The sequence below is a fragment of the Diplotaxodon limnothrissa genome, linkage group LG17 (assembly GCF_057381915.1).
Source record: "Diplotaxodon limnothrissa isolate DT_005_m linkage group LG17, D_limnothrissa_male_GT1.1, whole genome shotgun sequence".
Classification (NCBI taxonomy): domain Eukaryota; kingdom Metazoa; phylum Chordata; class Actinopteri; order Cichliformes; family Cichlidae; genus Diplotaxodon; species Diplotaxodon limnothrissa.
Genome location: NC_140612.1, coordinates 38,603,834 through 38,626,054, shown reverse-complemented (window position 1 = coordinate 38,626,054; position 22,221 = coordinate 38,603,834). Strand labels below are relative to the sequence as shown.

The 22,221-nt window shown below is 40.9% G+C and overlaps 3 protein-coding genes across 3 annotated transcripts; 2 read left to right on the top strand and 1 right to left on the bottom strand.

Annotated features, from left to right (window-relative positions):
* The first annotated feature begins 1,951 nt into the window (after nucleotides 1-1,951).
* On the top strand, nucleotides 1,952-8,452 carry LOC146615408 (sodium-coupled monocarboxylate transporter 1-like). The gene is made up of 17 exons (XM_085376341.1): nucleotides 1,952-2,258; nucleotides 2,621-2,740; nucleotides 2,915-2,980; nucleotides 3,088-3,139; nucleotides 3,232-3,299; nucleotides 4,125-4,163; nucleotides 4,591-4,706; nucleotides 4,834-4,974; nucleotides 5,298-5,427; nucleotides 5,521-5,609; nucleotides 5,736-5,845; nucleotides 6,306-6,373; nucleotides 6,519-6,605; nucleotides 7,428-7,642; nucleotides 7,768-7,865; nucleotides 7,943-8,031; nucleotides 8,114-8,452. Exons 1-17 carry the CDS (start codon nucleotides 2,034-2,036, stop codon nucleotides 8,216-8,218), a joined length of 1,818 nt encoding a protein of 605 aa, XP_085232467.1. The 5' UTR covers nucleotides 1,952-2,033; the 3' UTR covers nucleotides 8,219-8,452.
* Nucleotides 8,453-9,794: 1,342 nt separating this feature from the next.
* On the bottom strand, nucleotides 9,795-10,845 carry lyrm5a (LYR motif containing 5a). Its single transcript, XM_085376044.1, has 3 exons — nucleotides 10,792-10,845; nucleotides 10,531-10,586; nucleotides 9,795-10,443 (listed from the first exon to the last, which is right to left on the bottom strand). The coding sequence occupies exons 2-3, from the start codon at nucleotides 10,573-10,575 to the stop codon at nucleotides 10,231-10,233; spliced, it is 258 nt and encodes an 85-aa protein (XP_085232170.1). The 5' UTR covers nucleotides 10,576-10,586; nucleotides 10,792-10,845; the 3' UTR covers nucleotides 9,795-10,230.
* A 30-nt stretch (nucleotides 10,846-10,875) lies between these two features.
* Nucleotides 10,876-21,790, top strand: dnai7 (dynein axonemal intermediate chain 7). The gene is made up of 16 exons (XM_085375558.1): nucleotides 10,876-10,920; nucleotides 12,231-12,248; nucleotides 12,442-12,520; nucleotides 13,532-13,620; nucleotides 13,731-13,835; nucleotides 13,923-14,060; nucleotides 14,298-14,432; nucleotides 14,537-14,640; nucleotides 15,433-15,621; nucleotides 15,698-15,804; nucleotides 17,609-17,769; nucleotides 17,850-18,009; nucleotides 18,082-18,296; nucleotides 18,391-18,549; nucleotides 19,348-19,461; nucleotides 21,515-21,790. The coding sequence occupies exons 1-16, from the start codon at nucleotides 10,876-10,878 to the stop codon at nucleotides 21,788-21,790; spliced, it is 2,094 nt and encodes a 697-aa protein (XP_085231684.1).
* Nucleotides 21,791-22,221: the final 431 nt, after the last annotated feature.

Genomic DNA, 22,221 nt, shown 5'->3' with positions numbered 1-22,221 from the left:
TGGACCCTGTTTTGTGCATTGATTTGGTGGTGTGAGCCAGTATTTTGGACAAAAGGCAGAAGTGTGGGGCTTGATATTATATTCATTACAATTCAGTTTATTTGTATGGTGCCAACAAAATGAATGCCAAGGCACTTCACATTGTAGGTTTAAGACCCTACAAAATATAACTAAGAAAACCCAACACTTGAGCATATGTTGTCTGCCATGATATGGATATGACATAATATCGTTATTGTTTGTACAACCATCTGAGGAAATAATGTATTACATGGTTTAGTAAAAACAAGTGCTTCCTCAATGAAAATATGTTTTCAGTTCTTTTCAGTTTTTGATTTTGGAAATGTGTATTTCAGCAGGGAAAAATCAGAATTGAAATAAAGTGGTGCAAAGCACATGAATTATATTTTGTGTGTGTCTATCTATCTATCTATCTATCTATCTATCTATCTATCTATCTATCTATCTATCTATCTATCTATCTATCTATCTATCTATCCATCCATCCATTTTTTTGGAATCCTCCAGTCTCTTACAGTATGTTACTGTTAACTGAAATTACGGTAAATTACGACCTGTTAAACAGTAAATGACCGCCTGTTGGGACACGGTATCCTCTAGCAGAGATGAATATTTTTGGTAATGATGCGTGATAACGGTAAGTTACTGGTTAATATATTGCAGTTTATTACCTTGCAGCGGGCTTACAGTGACAAACCGTGAATAAACGGTAGTATACCAATGTCTTAATCACAGTATGATGTTACTTTGTTGACGTAATTTACGACATAACGACATAACAGTATCTCACTGGCGACAGTGACGCCGTGATGTCGTTATGTCGTAAAAAAGGCTACGGTGCGTTACCATAATTTGTCCAAGAGTATTATACCACACCAGCAAAAAACGGTATCATCCTGCAGAACGGAAAGCTACCGTAACACGGCGTCACGGTATGATGCTGGCAACAGTGACGCCAGTATGTTACCGTAAAGTGGCGATGAAAAGTCTAACAGTGTACTTTGTTACTTCCCACCTCTGGGCCACATAGTTTACTTAATGCAGCTTGTTTCCCAGCTGTTTCCATCACTTAAATGATAACTGATAAATAAACAATGATGATAATTGTCAAATGTTAAGTGCATGATTTGCAGACATTTTAATAACTTTTATTAAACTCAGCACAGTCTCATCCATCACCAACACAAATGATCAAGCCAAATGTCACACTGACTGACAGTCAATTGCTTTACATCCCTAGAGCACTGAGTACGTACCTGATCTGTTCACAGTACATAATGAACTCTGTCCTTTGAGCACTGGTATGTGACTGAGGCTAAAGCTGAATTAGTTAATAAATCTTCATGATTAAAATGTCAGTTGTTACACGATGTTGTTGCAGGTTGCGGTATCGGAGTGTTGTGTGTTTCTATAGCTGACCTGGTAGTGAGAACGGGTTGCAACTCCACAATATGTCTGTGACTTTTTCCTCCTGCCTTGATTTCATTACATATGTATGATCAGATAATTTGTCTGCAGCACTCCTATCATGGTTGAGGCCACATTCAAAACATTGAGCCAACTTAAATGTTGAGTCACTTGGGAAACATCTCCCCAAGTTAACAAGACTTGCTCTGGGAAAACTGTGAAACTTATTGAAATACAGTTAAAAGTCCAAAGTTTATGCTGCTCACTTTTCCTAAAGATATCACGTGGGGCAGAGTCTTAAACAAGTGTAATAAAGGCGTTTAGGAGGCCATAGCAGTGTGTCTTAAATGCAATAACTGGTTATCAAACCTTCAAATATCACAGAGGGTTTTATGTGTTTCTGTTCTAACTCTAACTTCTAAACTTTTTTCATTAACTTTGAGTGTCAAGTTAACCTGAAAGGACACGTGCGCGCACTGTCTGGAATAATTTAACTTACAGTTCAATAGACTACCTGGAGGTGATGACACCGCCTTCCCAGTGATCTACAAAGCACTGCCTGATAAACGCTTTAGCTTTATTTCAGTTTTGCTCCGACTGATAAAATGTCTGGGGATGCTCACTTGCTCGTGGCAGCAGACTATGTAGTGTTTGCTGTCGTTCTGCTCCTGTCTGCTGCTGTTGGTTTTTATTACGCCTGGAGAAGCAGGAAACAAGGAAACTCCAGGGACTTTTTAACTGGGGGCCGAAAACTCAATGCCCTGGCTGTCTCCATGTCCCTCACTGCCAGCTACATGTCATCCGTCACTGTGCTCTCCAACCCAGCCGAGGTAACGTGTCGGGACTGTCCTGGATCTGCACTCAGCTTCCTCAGCGCACAAACATTTATTCAGAGCTTAAATTAGAATTTTATAAAATGCGTAAAACTGTGATTTCTGTGCATTAGAAGACGGCTGGAGTCAGCTAACCGAGCATTACTTTGAGTGCACTGCTTTCAATTTCAAACAAATCAAATAACGAATTTAAAGTTTTCGTGTTACTCACCAGAGTTCAGCACTGTTCATATGTTGCTCCAAAGCTCGTTCAGTATCAGCAGCATCAGCGTTTCAAATGATCTCCGGCAAAGTTTCACCAGCCAACCAGCTGTTTTGCTATTTTGTGTTTCCATAAATCTTTTTCAACCTGTCCGTAGGTGTATCGCTACGGAGCCATATTTGGCTATTTAAGTATTTCCTATGTAATAGCAGTGGTGTACACATCCGAGGTCTTTCTCCCAGTTTTCTACAGACTGGCCATCAACACCACATATGAGGTAACTGCGGTTTTGTTTACAACATTATTTTAGCTATATTTTAAACTGTTGGCTGGGCTACACCTGTCAGTAAGTGTACAAAGTACTAGCTTTGAATTGGAGGGAGTGAGGGGAACTAGGAGTTTCATGTATCAGTATCAATATGCGTCTTTTCTCTGTCTGGTCTCTGCCAAGTATCTGGAGCTGCGTTTCAGCAGAGCTACTCGTCTCCTGGGAATGCTGATCTTCTTTTTTAACGCAGTAAGAAGCCAGTGGTTCAATCTTTGTAGTGCTTTGACTTCTGCACATAAAACTACGTTGGTATCAGCAGAGACATGTTGTTGTGACTTTCTAACTTTTTGCCACAGTTGCTCTACACTGGACTTGTAATTTATGCTCCAGCTCTGGCTTTGAACCAAGGTATGTCAGCTCCAGTTCACAGCAGTTAAGTTCGTGAAGGGATCTTGAACAAGAGTGTTTCCCCTGTTAATGAATTTCCCTTCTTTTTGCAGTGACTGGTATGAACCTGTGGGGTGGGATTATTTCGACAGCCACTGTTTGTACTTTGTATTGTGCACTGGTTAGTAAAACATTTATTACATACGACACACACACTGCAGTGCATCACATTGTCAGTCGAACCTCATCGAGCATCACTAAGCCAGGAACCTTAAGAGACCCCCACTTTCACATTCAGCAGAGATTAAATGAGAATATTTACATTTTCCTAAAATTCACGAGGTCCCCTTCCCATTTACCCTTTAAAACAAAATATCTCTCATGTAACATCACCTCTGATTTCTTGACTTTTTCATTTGGATGATTTAATTCAAATGATTTGTTTTGTTTCATGAAAAATATGTGCCCATTTTTAAAATTTGATGTTTTCACCTGCAATCACTAAGGGTCAAAAGTTGAAACCGTGATTGCATAATGTGTTGCGTCACCTGTTTTTTTTTTTCTAAAAGTCTGCAAACATTTGAAAGCTTAGAAACCAGTTGCTGTAGTTTACAGAGCACAGTGTTTTCTCATTCATGGGTAATCTAGGACTTCAGCTTTTCAACAGTCTCCACAAAAAATGTGACTCTTCAGACAGGACAAATTTTCACTTTGCTCCATTGCAGATTAAACAGAGGTATACAGCTGCCTGTGGATGCATTAGTTGTTAGTAATCTCTGGCACTTTTCCATAGCTTGTCCTTTGTCCTGTCCCCCCCTTATTAATGTACTTATTACTGAAAAAAGTAACGTCGTTAGTGACGCCGTTATTCCCATCACTTGTGCTTTCTGAAAATGTTCTACTACAGAATACGGTCACATATTTCCACGTTATGCATTCTGTTCATAAATACAGCTTCCTAACCTTTTTGACAGAGATTTTTCTTGTTTTGTGGCGTTTGTTACAGGGTGGCCTGAAAGCTGTGGTGTGGACAGATGTTGTTCAGGTAGGGTTCTGGATCAAATAAAACGAAAAAAAATACACAAATGCCTCCAAATAGTTGTGGTAGATGGCTGCCCCTTCCTGACGTTCACGTTTCTTCCTGTTAAAAGGGAGTTTTTTGGTTCACACTGCCATTTGATTGCTGGCATTTTCTCTGGATTGTAGGGTCTTTATCTTACAATATAATGTCCTTTTGTTATGATTTGGAACCATATAAATATATTCCATATTCTATGTAAGTAAAACTGAATTAAATTGCAATCAGGTTTCAGTCTAATTTTATCGACACCACAACCACGTTTGAGTCATGTCTTGATTCTTTGCAGTATTCATGTAAATTAGCAAGAATTTGATAACTGGGACCAAAATCTGTCAACATAGTTACAGAATACAGATCTGCCAACCAAACAAATCTCTGATTTTTCTTCCAGATTGGAATAATGTTTGCAGGCTACATGTCTGTTATAATCAAAAGTGTGATCTTAAAAGGAGGAATCTCCACTATCTTGTCAGATGCCCAAGAAGGAGGAAGAATTAACTTTGTGGAGTGAGTATATGTGTGTGTGTGTGTGTGTGTGTGTGTGTGTGTGTGTGTGTGTGTGTGTGTGTGTGTGTGTGTGTGTGTGTGTGTGTGTGTGTTATACTAAAATCATGCTTTCATTTTGTAATCCCAGCTTTGACATAAACCCTCTGAGAAGACACACTTTTTGGACACTAGTCATCGGAGGGACATTTGGTTGGAGTGCAGTTTATGGGACCTACCAACCTCAAGTTCAGAGATACAACTCCTGCAAGAGCATTAAACATGCCAGATTGTGAGTGATTCAAAGGAATGTATTCCTTCCTTCCTGTTTAGCTTGCAAAACTAATAATTAAAATACTAATAATTAAAAAAACACCAATAAACAACGATATATGACACGTCTATTTCCACATCTATGTAAATTCTGATTCAGCCAAAGGCACAACATTGGTGGGGTTTGCTGGCAAATGACACGTTCTTATCATAAACTCGGAAAAGATAGCTATGATAAATGATGACATCATCAGCATACAGTGATAAGAAATATAATCTCGTTTGCTATGCTACACTGATTTTTGTTTGCATACGTCACTTTTTCGTGTTGTGTTTTTTCAGAGCTCTCTTCATCAACGTGTTAGGCCTAGCTTGCACCCTGACATCGTCAGTGATTTCAGGGCTGTGTCTTTATTCGTTCTATAAGAACTGTGACCCATGGAAAGCTGGACAAGTTTCATCACCTGATCAGGTCCATACACATAAACAAAGAAACCACAGGATGTTTGTTTTTATTCAAGTTATTTTATGATCTTAAAATAAAAATCTTTTTTTCCCTTTACAGCTGTTGCCTTATTTGGTGATGGATATCTTGGCAGATCACCAAGGGCTTCCAGGACTATTTTTTGCTGCAGTATATAGTGCCTCTCTGAGGTTCATACAACATAATTTGATATATTTTTATTCATGTTGCATGTAACATTTAAAGCTGTGCCACATTTGAAGTGTCAGTTATGTCCATTAGTCCAGAGTAAACATGGTTCATTTCTTCATGTTCAGCACAGTTTCTACTTCAATCAACGCAATGGCTGCAGTGACCACGGAGGACCTGATCAAACCACGCATTAAACTATCTGAGAAAAAGCTTCTCTTGATCTCCAAAGGGCTGAGTAAATAACAAGTTTCCTGTTGTTTGTTTATGATATACAGTGGGGCAAAAGAGTATTTAGTCAGCCACCAATTGTGCAAGAGAGGCCTGTAATTTTCATCATAGGTATATCTCAACTATGAGAGACAAAATGAGAAAACCTTGTGAAGATTTACAGAAAACGTTTGACCTCTGTCATTGCCAACAAATGGTATATAACAAAGTATTGAGATGAACTTTTGTTGTTGACCAAATACTTATTTTCCACCATAATTTGCAAATAAATTCTTTAAAAATCTATGATGAAAATTACAGTCCTCTCATGTTTTTAAGTGGGAGAACTTGCAAAATTGGTGGCTGACTAAATGCTTTTTTTTGCCCCAGTGTAAGCTGCATGTTATGTTAGATTAAACTAATCTCTGTTTTGTGGATGTGGCTGGTAGTCGATAAAAATGTCATTTTGTGATGTGATGTTTTTGCAGGTGTGTTTTTTGGAATTGTCTGCGTTGCTATGGCTGGACTGGCATCACTCATGGGACATATGATGCAGGTAGAGGGATCTGTTAATGCAGAGCTGTCAGTGTTTTCAGGCAAACACATTCAGGAACGTTGTTGTTGTTTATTAGAAAGCACCTCACCTCAGTAAATTCAACCATTTTTAAAGTGTTTTTTGAGCTGCAGGTCTCTTCAAACAGGCAGTGTCCATCATTGGTGGGGTCACTGGGGGTCCTTTACTCGGTCTGTTCAGTTTGGGTGTCCTCTGTCCATTTGTCAACTCCAAAGTAAGTCCATTCTCATTTTGGTATTTTCATTTGAAAATTTCTACCTCCAGGGATCTCAAAATCTGGCCAAAATCAGCCCTTGGTAGCATGAAAGAATCGACATTTGTATCATTGTTTCAACTGTATTGCATCAACCTGTCATCGTATAACATAGTGCAGGGAGCATTTTTTTTCTTATACGGTATTTACAGTATAAAAAGCCACCCTTATTAATGTTCAATGTTTAAAAAATGTTAACGGCATGAAAAAAAATAACAATTACCAAATACCTTTAAAAACCAACTATAATCTTTATATTTTTTTATTTATTTATTTTTGTTTGTTTGTTTTTACTGCATAGCTGTAAAACCCCATCAATTGACCCTGTTCAGTGGAACCAACTCGCAGGATTTTATAATTTGTTGAGATTGATCTTTTTGAGCTTATTGTTAAGATTGGATCAGGTGCTGAGCCGTCTCTTGGTTGCGCGGCGTTGATGGGGGCTTGCTGGTTGAGCATTTCCACTTCCACTCTCTGTGGTTACACACCACTTTGTAACAAATCATTAGTTATTATTCATCATCTAGTTCTAATCCATCTCTCTGGATTGTAGGGCCTTTACCTTACAATATAAAGTGCCTCCAACCAAGTTTTTGTTGTGATTTGGAACTGTATAAATGAACTCAGAAATCATCCGTTTTCGCTTACATAGTTCTGCTGTCAAACTGAAAATAATATTGAAAAATGAGCCTGAGCGTTGAGTGACACTCGACTCTGACAAACATTTTTGACTGTTGGTCTATGTAATATATATTTCATGAAGCTCCTTATATTTGTCCACAGGGAGGCCTATGGGGCCTCGTGGCAGGTTTGGCTGTAGCTGTGTCTGTGACCATTGGAGAATTGATATCCCCTTCTCCTCCTGAGATGACCCGACCTCTCTCGCTGAGCACTGAGGGTTGTAAATTTACTTCTGGTGGCAGTCTCAATTGGACTACCCCACTGCCAACAGAACCAAGTCTTTTTACCACAACCCCAGGACAGAATACTGATGACATGTAAGTGTGGTTCAGTCTGTGTTAGATCAATTAATATAATATTGCCTGGTGAGATGGGATGACCGAGCTTTCCTATAATATAAATAAAGGACATATGAGAAAAAACTAATTTCTCTCACCACCAGACATGCGGTTCAGTGGCACTCTCCATCCTACCTTTACTTCGGTGTCATTGGAGGTTTAACAGCTATTATTGTTGGAATAATCATCAGTCTCTTGACAGGTAAGAAAAAAAGAAAAGATTTTGCCATTGGAACTGTGATATCATTTTCTTATTGTTTCTTCCACTTATCATTTCAGGGGGATTGAGGGAGACGGTGGACCCAAGACTTATGCTAATGAAAGAAGACACTCTTTCTTATCACCTGTTCAAACGTGTCAAAGATGGGGTACGTGCTGAAGAGCAAAGGTATCAAAAGCAACAGACTGAAGACAGGTGCTCAATTCTGCCTTGTACTTTTCCTTCCTTAGGTCATGGGAGGAACAGACAATGTTGGTCTGCCAAACAAGGAGGATGGAATCAATAAACCTGCACATGGGAAAATTGACAACGATATCCGTGTCTCATCTTTTTAACGACCGATACAGCTGAAGACAGAGCTGCTGCAATGCTCAAATCCAGGATTGTAATCACCTTACTTCATAAGAAATGAGACCAAAGGAACTGAGTTGTCAGCGAGACAATCGTGCTTTTATTTTTCCAGTGATTCAGCAAAAAGTAGAAAGCACTTCTCTCAAATATCTACTTGTGTACAATGATGATTTCTGTCTGTATTGTTTAGATTAACACGTTATTAATAAAAAGCCACATGATAAACATTTCAATTCAATTCAATTTTATTTATACAGCGCCAAATCACAGCAACAGTCACCTCAAGGTGCTTTATATTGTAAGGTAGACCCTACAATAATACATACAGAGAAAAACCCAACAGTCATATGACCCCCTATGAGCAAGCGCTTTGGCAACAGTGGGAAGGAAAAACTCCCTTTTAACAGGAAGAAACCTCCAGCAGAACCAGGCTCAGGGAGGGGCGGGGCCATCTGCTGCGACCGGTTGGGGTGAGAGAAGGAAGACAGGATGAAAGACATGCTGTGGAAGGAATAGTCGAAATAGTTCAAACATAAGTGTTCCTCTCTTTCTGGAATGTTTGAATTTCTCTGACCAGGAGGGCAACGCAGACTTGTCTGAAACATCCACAGGATACAATCCACACAAACAGGCAATGAATACATTCAAGGTAGTTTTGATGCTATTTATTATGAGTCATAAAGTTTTTTTAGCTTCGGTTTATTAACTCAAATGTCACAAGACGACGTGACCATTGTCCTTCAGAAACACAGCAGCTCCGCATTTTGCAAAAAGTGAAACATAGCACTTCAACACAACCACCTCATGACAATTGTCAAGCCCAGTGGTCATGATTTGGGCTCGTTTTCCAGCTACAGGACCCGGGCACCTTGCATTCAGAGTCACAATGAACTCCTCTGTATACCAAAGCATTTTAGAGTAAGATATGAAACCTTCTGTGTGCCCGGCAGTTAAAGCTTGGACCAAATTGGATCATGAAATAACACCAGCTAATCTATAACAGAATGGCCTAAAAAGAAGAGACAGGTGTTGCAATGGTCCAGTCAAGGTCTAGACATCAGCTCAATTAAAACACTGCAGCAGGATCTTAGCAGAGCGCTGCATGAACAAATACCTGCAAACCTCAATAAACCGAAGCAACACTGAAAAGAGAAGGAGCCAAGATTCCTCCACAGGAATGTGAGAGACTGAATAAGTCCTCAAGAAAACATTATTTCAAGCTATTGGTGCTAAAGGTGGGTCTACAACCCATTGAATCATGCCAAGTACTGTGTCATAGGATTTCATAGTCTCATGAAAACTTCCTTTTTCAGAATCCATGCAGACTGACACTAGATCTGCAAGGTTTAGGTTGATTGCAATAGCAGGAATAAGTAACACTAAGCTGTGTTTGTGGTTTATTATGACACGAGACACCACTCTAAGAAATCTGTAACATTTATGTTTGCCTTTTGTGTAACAGCACATGAATCCATTCCCATGTACACTTATTTCTCAAAAAATGTGAGCATGTATTTACAAATATATACACTGAAATACATTCTAAAACTCACGTATTACATTAAAGACAGCTGCTTTAAAAAAAAAAAAGTACACAACCTCTTGTACAAATGATCAATGTTACAATTTGGACACCTTGGTGTAAACACTGGGTAACTCATCTGGTGAAGCATTTGTTTTAAATACACTAAAATGTGACAATGGGACAAAGAATGCATAAAACATATTCTAGGCTTACAAACAGTATATGAAATTGAAAGAGTGGCCTTAGGTACAAAATATCAATGACAGTGATGATCGCTTTGCAACACCCAGAGATGAGGATTTTATTTCCCTTTCAGAGGCAACCTTAGTTGAGTTTAATAAAGGAGCAGCTGATGTAAATTCTGTTCTTTGTTTTGGACCCGGTAGGTGTTAAAAGGTGTTTGTGAATCCGAAATAACCGATTACCACACTGTAATCCAGGAAAACCACTTGGAGCTATCAGCGTGTGCCATTATTTTTCGGGTTCATAGTATCTTTTTTTCATGGCCCGATATTTTCGGAGGAAATACAGAGCTTCTAGCTCCTTAATGACATGATCCCCCCGGGCCACCAGCTGTTTGATCTTCTCCGGGTCGGTAACGTCTTTATGCTTCATGAATGCTGACTTCAGGCGCTGTTTGAAGTACGCTGCTCCCTGAGGGTATTCACGGCCGAGATACAGGAGCTTGTTTGGAGAGGAGACACATATTTTTAAAGCTCTGCAGCATTGCACACCACCCAGCGTTGTTTCTCTTAACACCAGTTTACTTACATTTTTGTACAGCCTGATAACTTCAGTTTTTAAAGGGTTGGACATGGCCTTTCACACTTTTGAAACGAGAAGAGGAGAAAGGGAAGGTCAGGAGAGAGAGCACACAGAAACCATTACACAAAATTAAGTTTAGCTTAGCAGCTAGCTTACGAATTACCATGTAGAGCACCGCATTTATGCCAAGCGCAACAAATTGACATTTACACGTGTTATATTATGTACGCCAATGAAGAGAAAAATGTCTTTTCCTTGCGTCCTTACCTATGAATGCAAGGGACAACTCCGTAGTGCACGTTGTCGCACGTCGTTTCGTTCTGTCGCAAATAAAAAACATAGCAAGTACGCATGCGTATAGGTTGCCACGGTTACCCAGACGCGCGGACGAACATGGTGAGGGTTTTTCCCCTCTATTATTTCCTTATAATAGACCAACTTAAATATTATTTTTAAAGGTCTATGTGATTACAGGCTACCAGTTAGCGCAATTACGTAGTAACCTATTAGTTTACTGTACGAAATACAGTTTCGTAGTTCTTAACTTCGACACTTTCTCTCTCTCTCTCTCTCTTTATATACAGAGGTGGCAAAAGTACAGACTTTCTTTACTTAAGTAGAACAACTAAGTAGTACAGATACCTGGGTTAAAAAAATGCTCCACCAATAGTTGAAGCACTGAAGCAACTGTTTTACTCAAAAGAGGAAAAGTACAGGCTCTGAAATGTACTCCAAGAAAGAAAGTAGCTCTTTGTAGGACAATTCTAACAAGGAAACTGAACCTCCTGCTATATTAATATAATATCATTATACTATTAGTACATGATAACACAAATACAATAATCTAAATTAATACAATAACATAAATTATAATCCCAGTGAATATGCCCAGTTTGAATGTGTTATATAGGACCCAATGCAGTGGAAAGGAATATTTAAAAAAAGAAAAAAAGAAGCGGTTTTCTGTTGCCTCCACATTTAAACATTAACTCTTGATTTTAAAGTGAGATTCAGCAGGTGGGGGACACTAAGATCTGTGGAGTGGCTCAGCAAAGGGAAAAGAATTACACCTCATAATAATGTCTAATGTGAGATTCAGTAGATTTTATTTGTGTACATGCTGTGGTCAGCTGACCTGCTGCTCTTTGTGAATTTACACAACTGAATTTAGCAAGATGTCAGCAGTTTTCACAAGATGTCCTGGGTGATGTCCATCCTCTACACTGACACGGACACCACTCCTCTACTCATTAGATTGTCTTTACAGTAGACAGTATAAAGTTCAGTGAATTAATCTAAACATCATCAGCTTAAGTGTGAAGTTATTTCACAGTCTTTTCTCTCCCTGTGAAATAAAACCGTAAATAAACAGTCTGTGTTTTAGCTGATAGAAATGTTGAATTTGAAATTACCTGCCACTTAGCGCTAGCTAGATTATGAAGTTCCACTAACACAAAAGGTCACCTGCACTACTTCTGGAAATGTAGGCAGTAAAAGTAAAAGGGTGTCAGAAAAATAAATAATTAAGTAAAGTACCTGGATTTTCTACATAAGTACTGTAACAAAATATTTGTATTTAGTTACTCCCCACCTCTCTATATCTATCTATAGTGTATATAGATATAGATAGATACATAGTTTCTTGAATTTCTGTTGTGAAACATGACATTCTGTAACTTTCTCTCTTTTTTTCCTGTGAATGAAAGCTTCCCAAGAAACAACAGGTATGAGCAACAGGCAGTCAGTACATCGTCTGTCTTTGACAATTAGACACAGAACTCAGCTCAAGATACACACAGGAAGCTTCCTTACTCTCTTTCTCGCTGCTTCGTTCTCTTCAGCAATATATCCATTTGCTAGTAGGTACACACTGAACTGTCACTGTTAAACTACACTTGCAATGCTCTGATGCCACAGAAGAAGGCCGGTAAGGTGTCCAAGGCTCAGAGGACAAAGCGGCAGCAAGAGGAGGAGGAGAGGAGACTTCGAGAGGAAGGTGAGCAGTCTCTCTTAATTTAAACCTCCAGTGTAGGTGGCGTTTCTGGCACTGAGACTTTAAAGGGAAATTGACTTTTAAAAAAATGAATCTGTTACACTTTTTGAGCTTCTCTCAAGATTTGTTCATTGTCATTATGTTGCTAGAACGTAACAAAAATTGCAATGGTGCTCTCGGTAATAAAGAAAATGTAGAAAAGATAAATAAGATTTACTTAAAAAAAGATAAATGCAGAAGCCTTTAGCAGTCTTTAGAGTAAAGTGACTGGATGTGAGTGTTCGTGCAGGTGGTCCATGGGGAAGGGCAGGTGGACGGATGGCTTTCACAGCTCTTGGAAAAATAGCTGTCCCTCAGCCGGGTGGTAGTGGTCTTTATGTATCTATACCATTTCCTAGATGGCAAAGGTATGAACAGTTCGTGTCCCGGGTGAGTGGGGTCAGCAGCAATATGGCTGGCCTTCCTTTGCAGTCTGCCAGCTTATACTGAATTGAGGTCTGTTAGCTGCTTAATGTGTCTTTGGAGGATCCTCTCAAAGAACTTCATGATGACTGGGGTCAGTGCGACTAGGCAGTAATCATTTAGGCAGGCCACAGCTGATTTTTTTTTTGGCACAGGCACAATGATGGAGGACCTAAGGCAGACAGGGATAGTATAAAGTTGCAGAGACAGATTGAAAATGTCCAAAAAGACCCCAGCCAGCTGGTCAGCACATGTCCTCCCTGACACCTTTTCCGGTTTTGCAGCTTTGTTAGTGTTAGTTCTCTTCAGAGAACAAGTCACTTAGTGGAGCTGCAGGATCAGGGGCTGATGCTGCTCCTCTAGTTGAAGGGGAGCAACGGTTGCACCTCCATTAGTGTTGTCAATCTGGAGAAGAAACTGTTCAGGGTATCAGGAAGTGAGGGATCCCAACTGATCTACTGCTCTATGTAGCTGTTTATGAGTAGGAGAGATAGGCGCTTGTTGGTGGATGTGTTCTCTGTTAGCACTGTATCTGTAACATGTACATTGTAGAGGAAGCCCGGATCAGGGCAGAAAGAGAAGAACAGGAGAGAGTGGAAAGAGAGAGAAAGCAGAAGGAAGTGGAAAGGCTTGAGCTAAAGGTAAGAGCCCAGTTTAATATTAACCCTAAATGAAGCATAAAAGAAGAAATGTACATACACAGAAGAGTACTTGGGAATGCTTTGTGTGCTTGGATGTCTTTCTCTGACAGGACCTAGAGCGCAGAGAGGCCGAGTTGAAGGAACTGCACCATCTACTGGAGGAGAATCATACTGCAGTAACCAAATGGAAAACTGAAGCTGTGGAGACAGCCAAGGTGTGGATCCACAAGCATTCTGTCCAGTAGATATGGACATTTTCTTTTTCCCTGATGGATTTCTGGCAGTGTATGCTTTGTGTCCAGTGGGAGCGATACATGCGTTGCGACGGTGCACCAGACCCAGCAGTACAGAAAGAGATGAATACATACATGAGTTCATGGAGAGATGACCCTGAGGTCAACATCACGCTTGTGCTCCAGCAGTGTAATCTTGCTCTGCAGGTCTGTATGTGTTTGTTGATCAATGACAGTAAGGTTATTTTATTTCCCTATTATCAGATAATAACCAGCAACAATTTTCTTTATGTTAACTGGCAATAATTAAGTGATAATAATCAGGATGAAAAATTAAGCACAGGACAAAAGTAGCTCGAGCTATTAAAAATAGAGGTAACTAAAGCCTTGTCTTCAAGTGAGTTATCTGCTGTGTGTTCTAACATAACAAATCTGTTCTTACAGCTGGTAGATGAGTTGGAAGATTTCCTCAAAGATGTTACAGATCCCCAGGAGGGCCAGAAGTACCAGAAGGTTCTCATAAATTTGCAGGAGCTAATTCACTCAAAACACCACCTTGCTACTGAAGAGATCCTTAAGGTACAAGATACCTGATTATTCCTATGATAACACATCAGGATGCAGTTTGATTTATAGTAACAATATAGCAATAAGTCCAAAACCCTGCGTGTCCATGGTTTCAGAGTGCCAGTGAAAACGTCAGCACTGAGACAGGCAACATGCAGACTGTGATCAAAGATGACAACATTACACTATGTCTCTGGGCCAACCTCAATAAGATTCCAAGGTTTGTTCATAAAGCTATCATCTTAGAATTTCATTCTGTTATATATCCACTGTTACAGTGGTGGATGCTCATATTAAAGTTTCACATGGTGAAATCAGTGTATGTGTAAGGAATCTCTTTGAGTCAACGCTCACACTTCAGACTCTTCAGTTCTAGGAGTGAGCACAGAAGCTCAACCCTCTCTTTAGCAGCCATTCAGAAGAAAGTTGGTTTAAGTGAGCGGGAAGGAAGCCAGACAGCGGTTAGACAGACAGACCAACTGTCCGTCTGTCCACCCATCTTCTGCTGCTTATCTAGGTTTGGGTTGCAGGGGCAGCAGTCTAAACAGAGACAGCCAGACCCTTGCCAACTCCTCCAGTTCATCTGGGGGGACACTGAGGCATTTCCAAGCCAGCAGAGAGACACTAAAGACATCTTTTCAGCATGTTCTAGGTCAGCCCAGGGTATCCTAGTAGGACATGCCAGAAACGCCTCATCATCTCATCCAGCAGCAATGGGCTAATTGTCCACGAACTCCTGAAACCCCTTTTGAACAGGGGGACCACCACCATGATCTGCCAAATGTCGCTGGCTCCCACATTTTCCTTCTGATGCTGCCCATCCAAAAATAGAAATATGGTGCTAGAAATGAACATCATTCCAACGTTAAAGAAAGTCAATCATTTGTAGCTGTGCCTTATGATGAAGATGAAATTTGTGGACAGTACCTAAACACAGACTTGTACAAATGTTGCCTGTAGGTACACAGGCTGATGTTTTATTCCTCTTTGTGTTTCTACCTGGTCCATCCAGGTTTAAGAGTGTCAGCTTCAGTGAGGCAGGCCTCAGCTTTGAGCTTCCCAAGCAGCTGGCTGTGAGTGACATTGCTGTGCGCATCCTCCACACCCGGTATGACCACCTATCTTCATTAGCCAGGATGACTCATCTGAGAACACACACACTCAGCAACAGGGTCTACCCGGCGATGCAGTCCACCCAAAGGTTAGGCGAGAGGGAGGTAAGATGAAAGCTTCTGTTGTGGGTTCCTTCATTTACTGGGTTCTTTTCCTTCCTATAGAATGCACATCTCACAGAGTGCAGCCAGTCTGTGGTCAAGGAGGAGCAGTCCAGAGCCTGAAGAGAGCCAAGTGAGCCACGTCCAAACACTGATGGAGGCACTTGATGGTAAGATGGTCTTTAAATACAGTGGGGCAAAAAAGTATTTAGTCAGCCACCGATTGTGCAAGTTCCCCCACTTAAAATGATGACAGAGGTCAGTAATTTGCACCAGAGGTACACTTCAACTGTGAGAGACAGAATGTGAAAGAAAAAAAATCCATGAATCCACATGGTAGGATTTGTAAAGAATTTATTCGTAAATTAGGGTGGAAAATAAGTATTTGGTCACCTCAAACATGGAAAATCTCTGGCTCTCACAGACCTGTAACGTCTTCTGTAAGAAGCTTTTCTGTCCCCCACTCGTTACCTGTATGAATGGCACCTGTTTGAACTCATCTGTATAAAAGACACCTGTCCACAGCCTCAAACAGTCAGACTCCAAACTCCGCCATGGCCAAGACCAAAGAGCTTTCGAAGGACACCAGGAAAAGTATTGTAGACCTGCACCAGACTGGGAAGAGTGAATCTACAATAGGCAAGCAGCTTGGTGTGAAGAAATCAACTGTGGGAGCAATCATCAGAAAATGGAAGACATACAAGACCACTGATAATCTCCCTCGATCTGGGGCTCCACGCAAGATCTCATCCCGTGGGGTCAAAATGATCATGAGAACGGTGAGCAAAGATCCCAGAACCACACGGGGGGACCTGGTGAATGACCTGCAGAGAGCTGGGACCAAAGTAACAAAGGTCACCATCAGTAACACACTACAACGGCAGGGAATCAAATCCCGCAGTGCCAGACGTGTTCCGCTGCTGAAGCCAGTGCATGTCCAGGCCCGTCTGAAGTTTGCCAGAGAGCACATGGATGATACAGCAGAGGATTGGGAGAATGTCATGTGGTCAGATGAAACCAAAGTAGAACTTTTTGGTATAAACTCAACTCGTCGTGTTTGGAGGAAGAAGAATACTGAGTTGCATCCCAAGAACACCATACCTACTGTGAAGCATGGGGGTGGAAACATCATGCTATGGGGCTGTTTTTCTGCCAAGGGGACAGGACGACTGATCCGTGTTAAGGACAGAATGAATGGGGCCATGTATCGTGAGATTTTGAGCCAAAACCTCCTTCCATCAGTGAGAACTTTGAAGATGAAACGAGGCTGGGTCTTCCAACATGACAATGATCCAAAACACACCGCCCGGGCAACAAAGGAGTGGCTCCGTAAGAAGCATTTGAAAGTCCTGGAGTGGCCTAGCCAGTCTCCAGACCTCAACCCCATAGAAAATCTGTGGCGGGAGTTGAAAGTCCGTGTTGCTCGGCGACAGCCCCAAAACATCACTGCTCTCGAGAAGATCTGCATGGAGGAATGGGCCAAAATACCAGCTACTGTGTGTGCAAACCTGGTAAAGACCTATAGTAAACGTTTGACCTCTGTTATTGCCAACAAAGGTTATGTTACAAAGTATTGAGTTGTATTTTTGTTATTGACCAAATACTTATTTTCCACCCTGATTTACGAATAAATTCTTTACAAATCCTACCATGTGAATTCATGGATTTTTCTTTCACATTCTGTCTCTCACAGTTGAAGTGTACCTCTGGTGCAAATTACTGACCTCTGTCATCATTTTAGGTGGGGGAACTTGCACAATCGGTGGCTGACTAAATACTTTTTTGCCCCACTGTAAAAAGCAAGCACATAAACTAAACTCGTTTTAAAAATACATATCACACTATGTCACAACTAACTCTATGTCAATGATTATTGTAAACTTAGCTTAGAAAGAATGTGTTTATTTCCACAGACAAATTAACCAGCGGTTCTTCTAAAAGCCTTAATGACAGTTCTGTCTGTCTGTTCACCAGTCAGGGATCCGATTGGTCCCCCGGAGGAGCACACAGTGATCAACCCTGTTGCCCAGGTGGTAGACTTGATGGAGTACACACCTCTGGGTGGAGTATTCTACTATGATGCGTTTCACCTCCCACCTCAAATTCAATATGCCCATGGCTGGAAATTTGTGCAGGTGAAGAGATAAGGGTCTTCCAGCTAGCATGAGATCAAACCTCACTTGTACTCAAAGTGCATGCCTGTTTTTGTTTGTAGGTGTTGAGGACAGGTATGCAGGTCTTCTCTTATCAGGCTGAGAAGTCTGGTTTGGATGGCCACGAGGCTCTCCCCTGTCCTCTTATTGGGGTGTCTGTGACACTGCCCGACTCTGTTGTCTTCTTGGAAGCTCCACAAGTGGCTCGCTGGGATGCTGCAGGTATACCACACTCTGAAATACATCTGAAAGACCCCACAAAGTCAAAGATATTGAAACTGTCTACTCCCAAAGGTAAGCAGTGGAGGATGGATGGTATCACCGACATCTCCTATGATGAGTCTGAGGCCAAAATCTCTTTCAAGATGGACTCCTTCCAAGCGTTTGCGCTGATGCAGAAAACCTACGCCAACCTTCCTTTTCAGAGCTGGGAGCTCCGGCCACTGGGCCAGGACTCTGCTCTCTACACTGTCAACGGGGCGTTCATAAACATCAGCATCACTATTCAGGTAAGACGGCAGGAGCACTGTGGACGCAAGACGCAGGAAATAAACAGGAGATGTGGCTTAACTGTTACAATTTGTGCATCTGTGTCACTGATAGGATAATAAATGTATGCTGCAATCAGAGCAAGAGGGGGGGCTCTCTCACCTCATCGGAAAGTGGATGAGTGGCTCGGACCTGCAGAAGGCCATGGTCGACGCTGGGGTCAACATCTTTGTGAATGAATACGCGCACAAATACGTCAGCAGCACTGCCAAGGTCTGCAACACAAAACCAAGATGCTAAATTTGAGACGCTAATATGAGAAGCTTAATAAGAATCCTTCAAAGATTGAAATGCATTTTATGAAGTCAAATGGGTTTCAGAATGGAAAAATGGACTTGAACGCCCCTTTAAATGAGGAGATTGAAAAACAAGGTTCGGCTGATATTTCACATGGTACCCACTATTTAAGCAGCTCAGACTACCCCCAGTTGTTGTGCATCTTTTCATTCATCTGACTGAAGAAGTGAATAAGTGCTTTTCATGTCACCAATTAGGGCTGTCAACATTAAGGCGTTAATGCGTCATGACGATTAAAATTTTTAACGCAATCAACCCATCTGGAGCGCAGACTGGACAAACTGCCCAAAATGCATTGACAGAGACATTTCAGGGATTTTGAGTCATTCTGCGCTCCAGATGGGTTGATTGCGCTAAAAAAAAAAAAAAAAAAAAAAAAGTAAATAGCGTTATTTGCGATGACTGCGTTAGCGTTAGCATTGACAGCCCTACACCAAATATAAATGACTACAGACGGAAATGTCAGTTAGCGTGTGACTTGGTTGGTGAGATTTTCACCTGATGGTAGCATTACGTTAAAAGGTTTGAACCAAAGTTTGTATTACACAGTGCATGTAAGTGTCCCATGAAATCATAAGATAAATACGTTTGTCTGCATTTACACAGGGCTGCCTGAAGCGGTCCTGATATGTAGTTTTAAACAACAATTTAATTATTGTGTTTTTGCAGTATTAAGAATTACGAAATGATCTGTGGGGTTTCTGTCCTCTTCAGGACCCACTCACACAGCACGCTGCCTACGAACAGATGGCCCTCTTTTCCTCTGCCTGTGCATTCTCGTGGAGCAAGTGGAATGCTAAATGTGGAGCTGAGCATCTGGTCATGCAGGTACTCTCTCACACATAGATACACTTTATGCAATGTAGTATTTTACTCCATTATCTACTTAAGGCCTCAGTCACACTAGAGTAAAAATAGAACGGCTACCTCTGTGCGAGCAGGAGAAAAAACTGTGGCTGGTGAGTGATTGTGCTGAAAATATTTTTGCTACCTGGGAATGACCACAAGAAGTTGTGGGGACCACTTTTGGTTGCAAGGAGATTCAGCATGTTGCCAGGTGGGAGGTAACCTGTCTCTGCCTGATTCGGACCGACTGCAATCCCTCTCAAAGAGATTGGTGAAGGTTTGCGATTAATCGCCATCCACTTTACAAATGCAAACATGCTGTAATCAACTGGAGTCAGTCTGTACCAATTAGCACGACTCTGCTACCTGATCAATTAATGAACCAAGAAAACGTGAATTACTAAAGTTTGTGCCAGAAAATTTTGCATAAACTGTGCTGAATTTTAAAACTAAAAAACGTGTTTAGTTATTTAGAATGGGAGGTGGACATGTTTTCAGAACGATTGCATAATTAATACACCCGATTGGCTCAAAGTGGAGAGCGAGACATAACTTTGGCTCCGTCCTGTCATTCTTTACTCAGTCCTCTGAGTGTTTAGAGCTGAGCCTCGTGTATTCCTGCTGTGCAGTAACACTGGGATTTAATTAAACAGCAGAACTCAAAGAAGCATCGGAGGGAGGCGGGGGAGATGTTGGACAAATGATGCATACAAGGATGTGTCTTGTTTTGGCAACCTATCATTTTTATTATAATGGGCAGAGCAGGTTTCAGTATTCAGGGTTTTAGAGATTTGAAACATCTCTTTAGAAATGTTTTCTCAGCAGTGTGCAAAGACAGGAAATTTTAAGGTTTTCTTTTACTTCCTTAATAGATGCATTTACATAACATCTCTGTCAAAATGCAGCTGTTTGGGGACTGTGTTAGTTTAATATGCAGTATGAACAGCGTTATCCTCTCTACTCGAGAAACTGGCAAACGCAATTCAAATATTTTAAATTACCAGAATTAAATCCTGTGTCTACTTAGTGCTACTTGGCCAGCTGTACCACTTTATGGTACGTAGAGTAAAGTGAGGTGAATGTTATCTGTATCTCATTACCATTATTTTTCTTTTTTTTTTTAACTTTAAAACTCCATGTAGAGGAGGAGGCATCTTCTTCCATGTACTAAGACCAACAGCAGACGTTCAATTTGAGAATTGATAAATAAGTGAACACGTTTTACAGAATCATGAAGCGAATGAAGGTCAGGTTAGAGTTTACCTTTTAATTGAGAAGTCTAGCTGGTCTTACCAGCTGCACCACAAATTGTGTGCGTAACATTTGTTGAGCGATGCCTTCAGTTTCTAACTGCAGGATGTGTGACAGCAGCTCTGTTGCATAACACCAATTCAGTTTCACACACTGCAGAGAAGCTCAGACAGATGCATGCATTTACACATGTAGCAGAGTAACAGCACATTAACACAGACGGCAAACAAACATATTGAGTCTCCTTCGGCCCGGTCTTGTTTATCTGAATTGCTTTCTGTTTTCTGCCCCAGGCTCTGCTATAGAATCACATGTCTGATGCAGACAGCAGTAGATTTGAGAGCTATCACAGGTAATTGTGGTATTATTGAAAACCCGATTTTATGTAATTGTCAATTCACCCTCCCCCCGCATGTGGTCTCAGACCTGGGCCCGGTCTCTGAAGCAGCCATTTCAAAGTCAAGGACACGGCACACAGTTGCAACAATTGTGGTTTGGCTGCAGTCTCCAATTACCATTCTCTCTAGTGCAGCTCTAGATTAAAGCAGACTACCACCTGGGTTCTCTTAACATCAACCTTTACGCAGCCAGAGCTATGAAAAAGGTAAAACAGTAGGCTTTTTATAGAACACGAAACCAAGAAGCAAAAGTGATATTAACTTGTGACTACCTGATTCTCACCAAAAGGTTACTGACCATAGTTGAGCAGACAGAACAGAGATGAAATTGGCTAACATTTAATATGCTTTAATGTTACATCAACTTGCAAAACTCTCTTTGCCAGGTGTGTGAGCACCACAATCCCTCCCCCGTGCCCAAGGACTCATGGAGTCTGTACCTTCTGGGAGCTCAGAGGAGTCGAAAGCTGGCGATCACAGAAACAAGTGAAGCTTTTTCTCCAGATCATTATCCTGGCAGCGAGTTTCACTCCACCTTCATCCACTTGCTTCAGGACACCATGAGTCCTGATGGCGTCGCTCGGACCAGAAATTCCCATCATTTGTTTGTCGACACAGTGCAGAGCCTGCTTTGTGCCACAAGGCCCCTGATGTATTCATAATCCCAGTGAAATAAACTTAAAAATGCACGACTAAATACAACAACGAGAGAGCTGAATTTGAATTGTACACTTGGATACACATAACACACATCTTCTATTGTAGAATTGGCTACTTTATTTGTGAAAAGATCCACGCATCTCCTTTGGAACATACAAAAGTGTATGAAGTTGTGGCAACCACAGCAAAAACTTGAAGATGGAAAATACAAAAAAAAAAACAAACAAAAAAAAACGTTTGTGTTGAAACTGTAATAATGCAGAAATACAAGTTAAAACTCATAATCACATTTTCCACTCAAAACTAGCAAACTCATAAATATAGACTTCATAAACACTTAAGAGTTTTATTACCAGTGTTTAAAGAGTTAAGTTATAAACTGTCCTCAGCAACCGATGAGGTAAAATTCCATTAAAAATGCTGGTATTCTCCT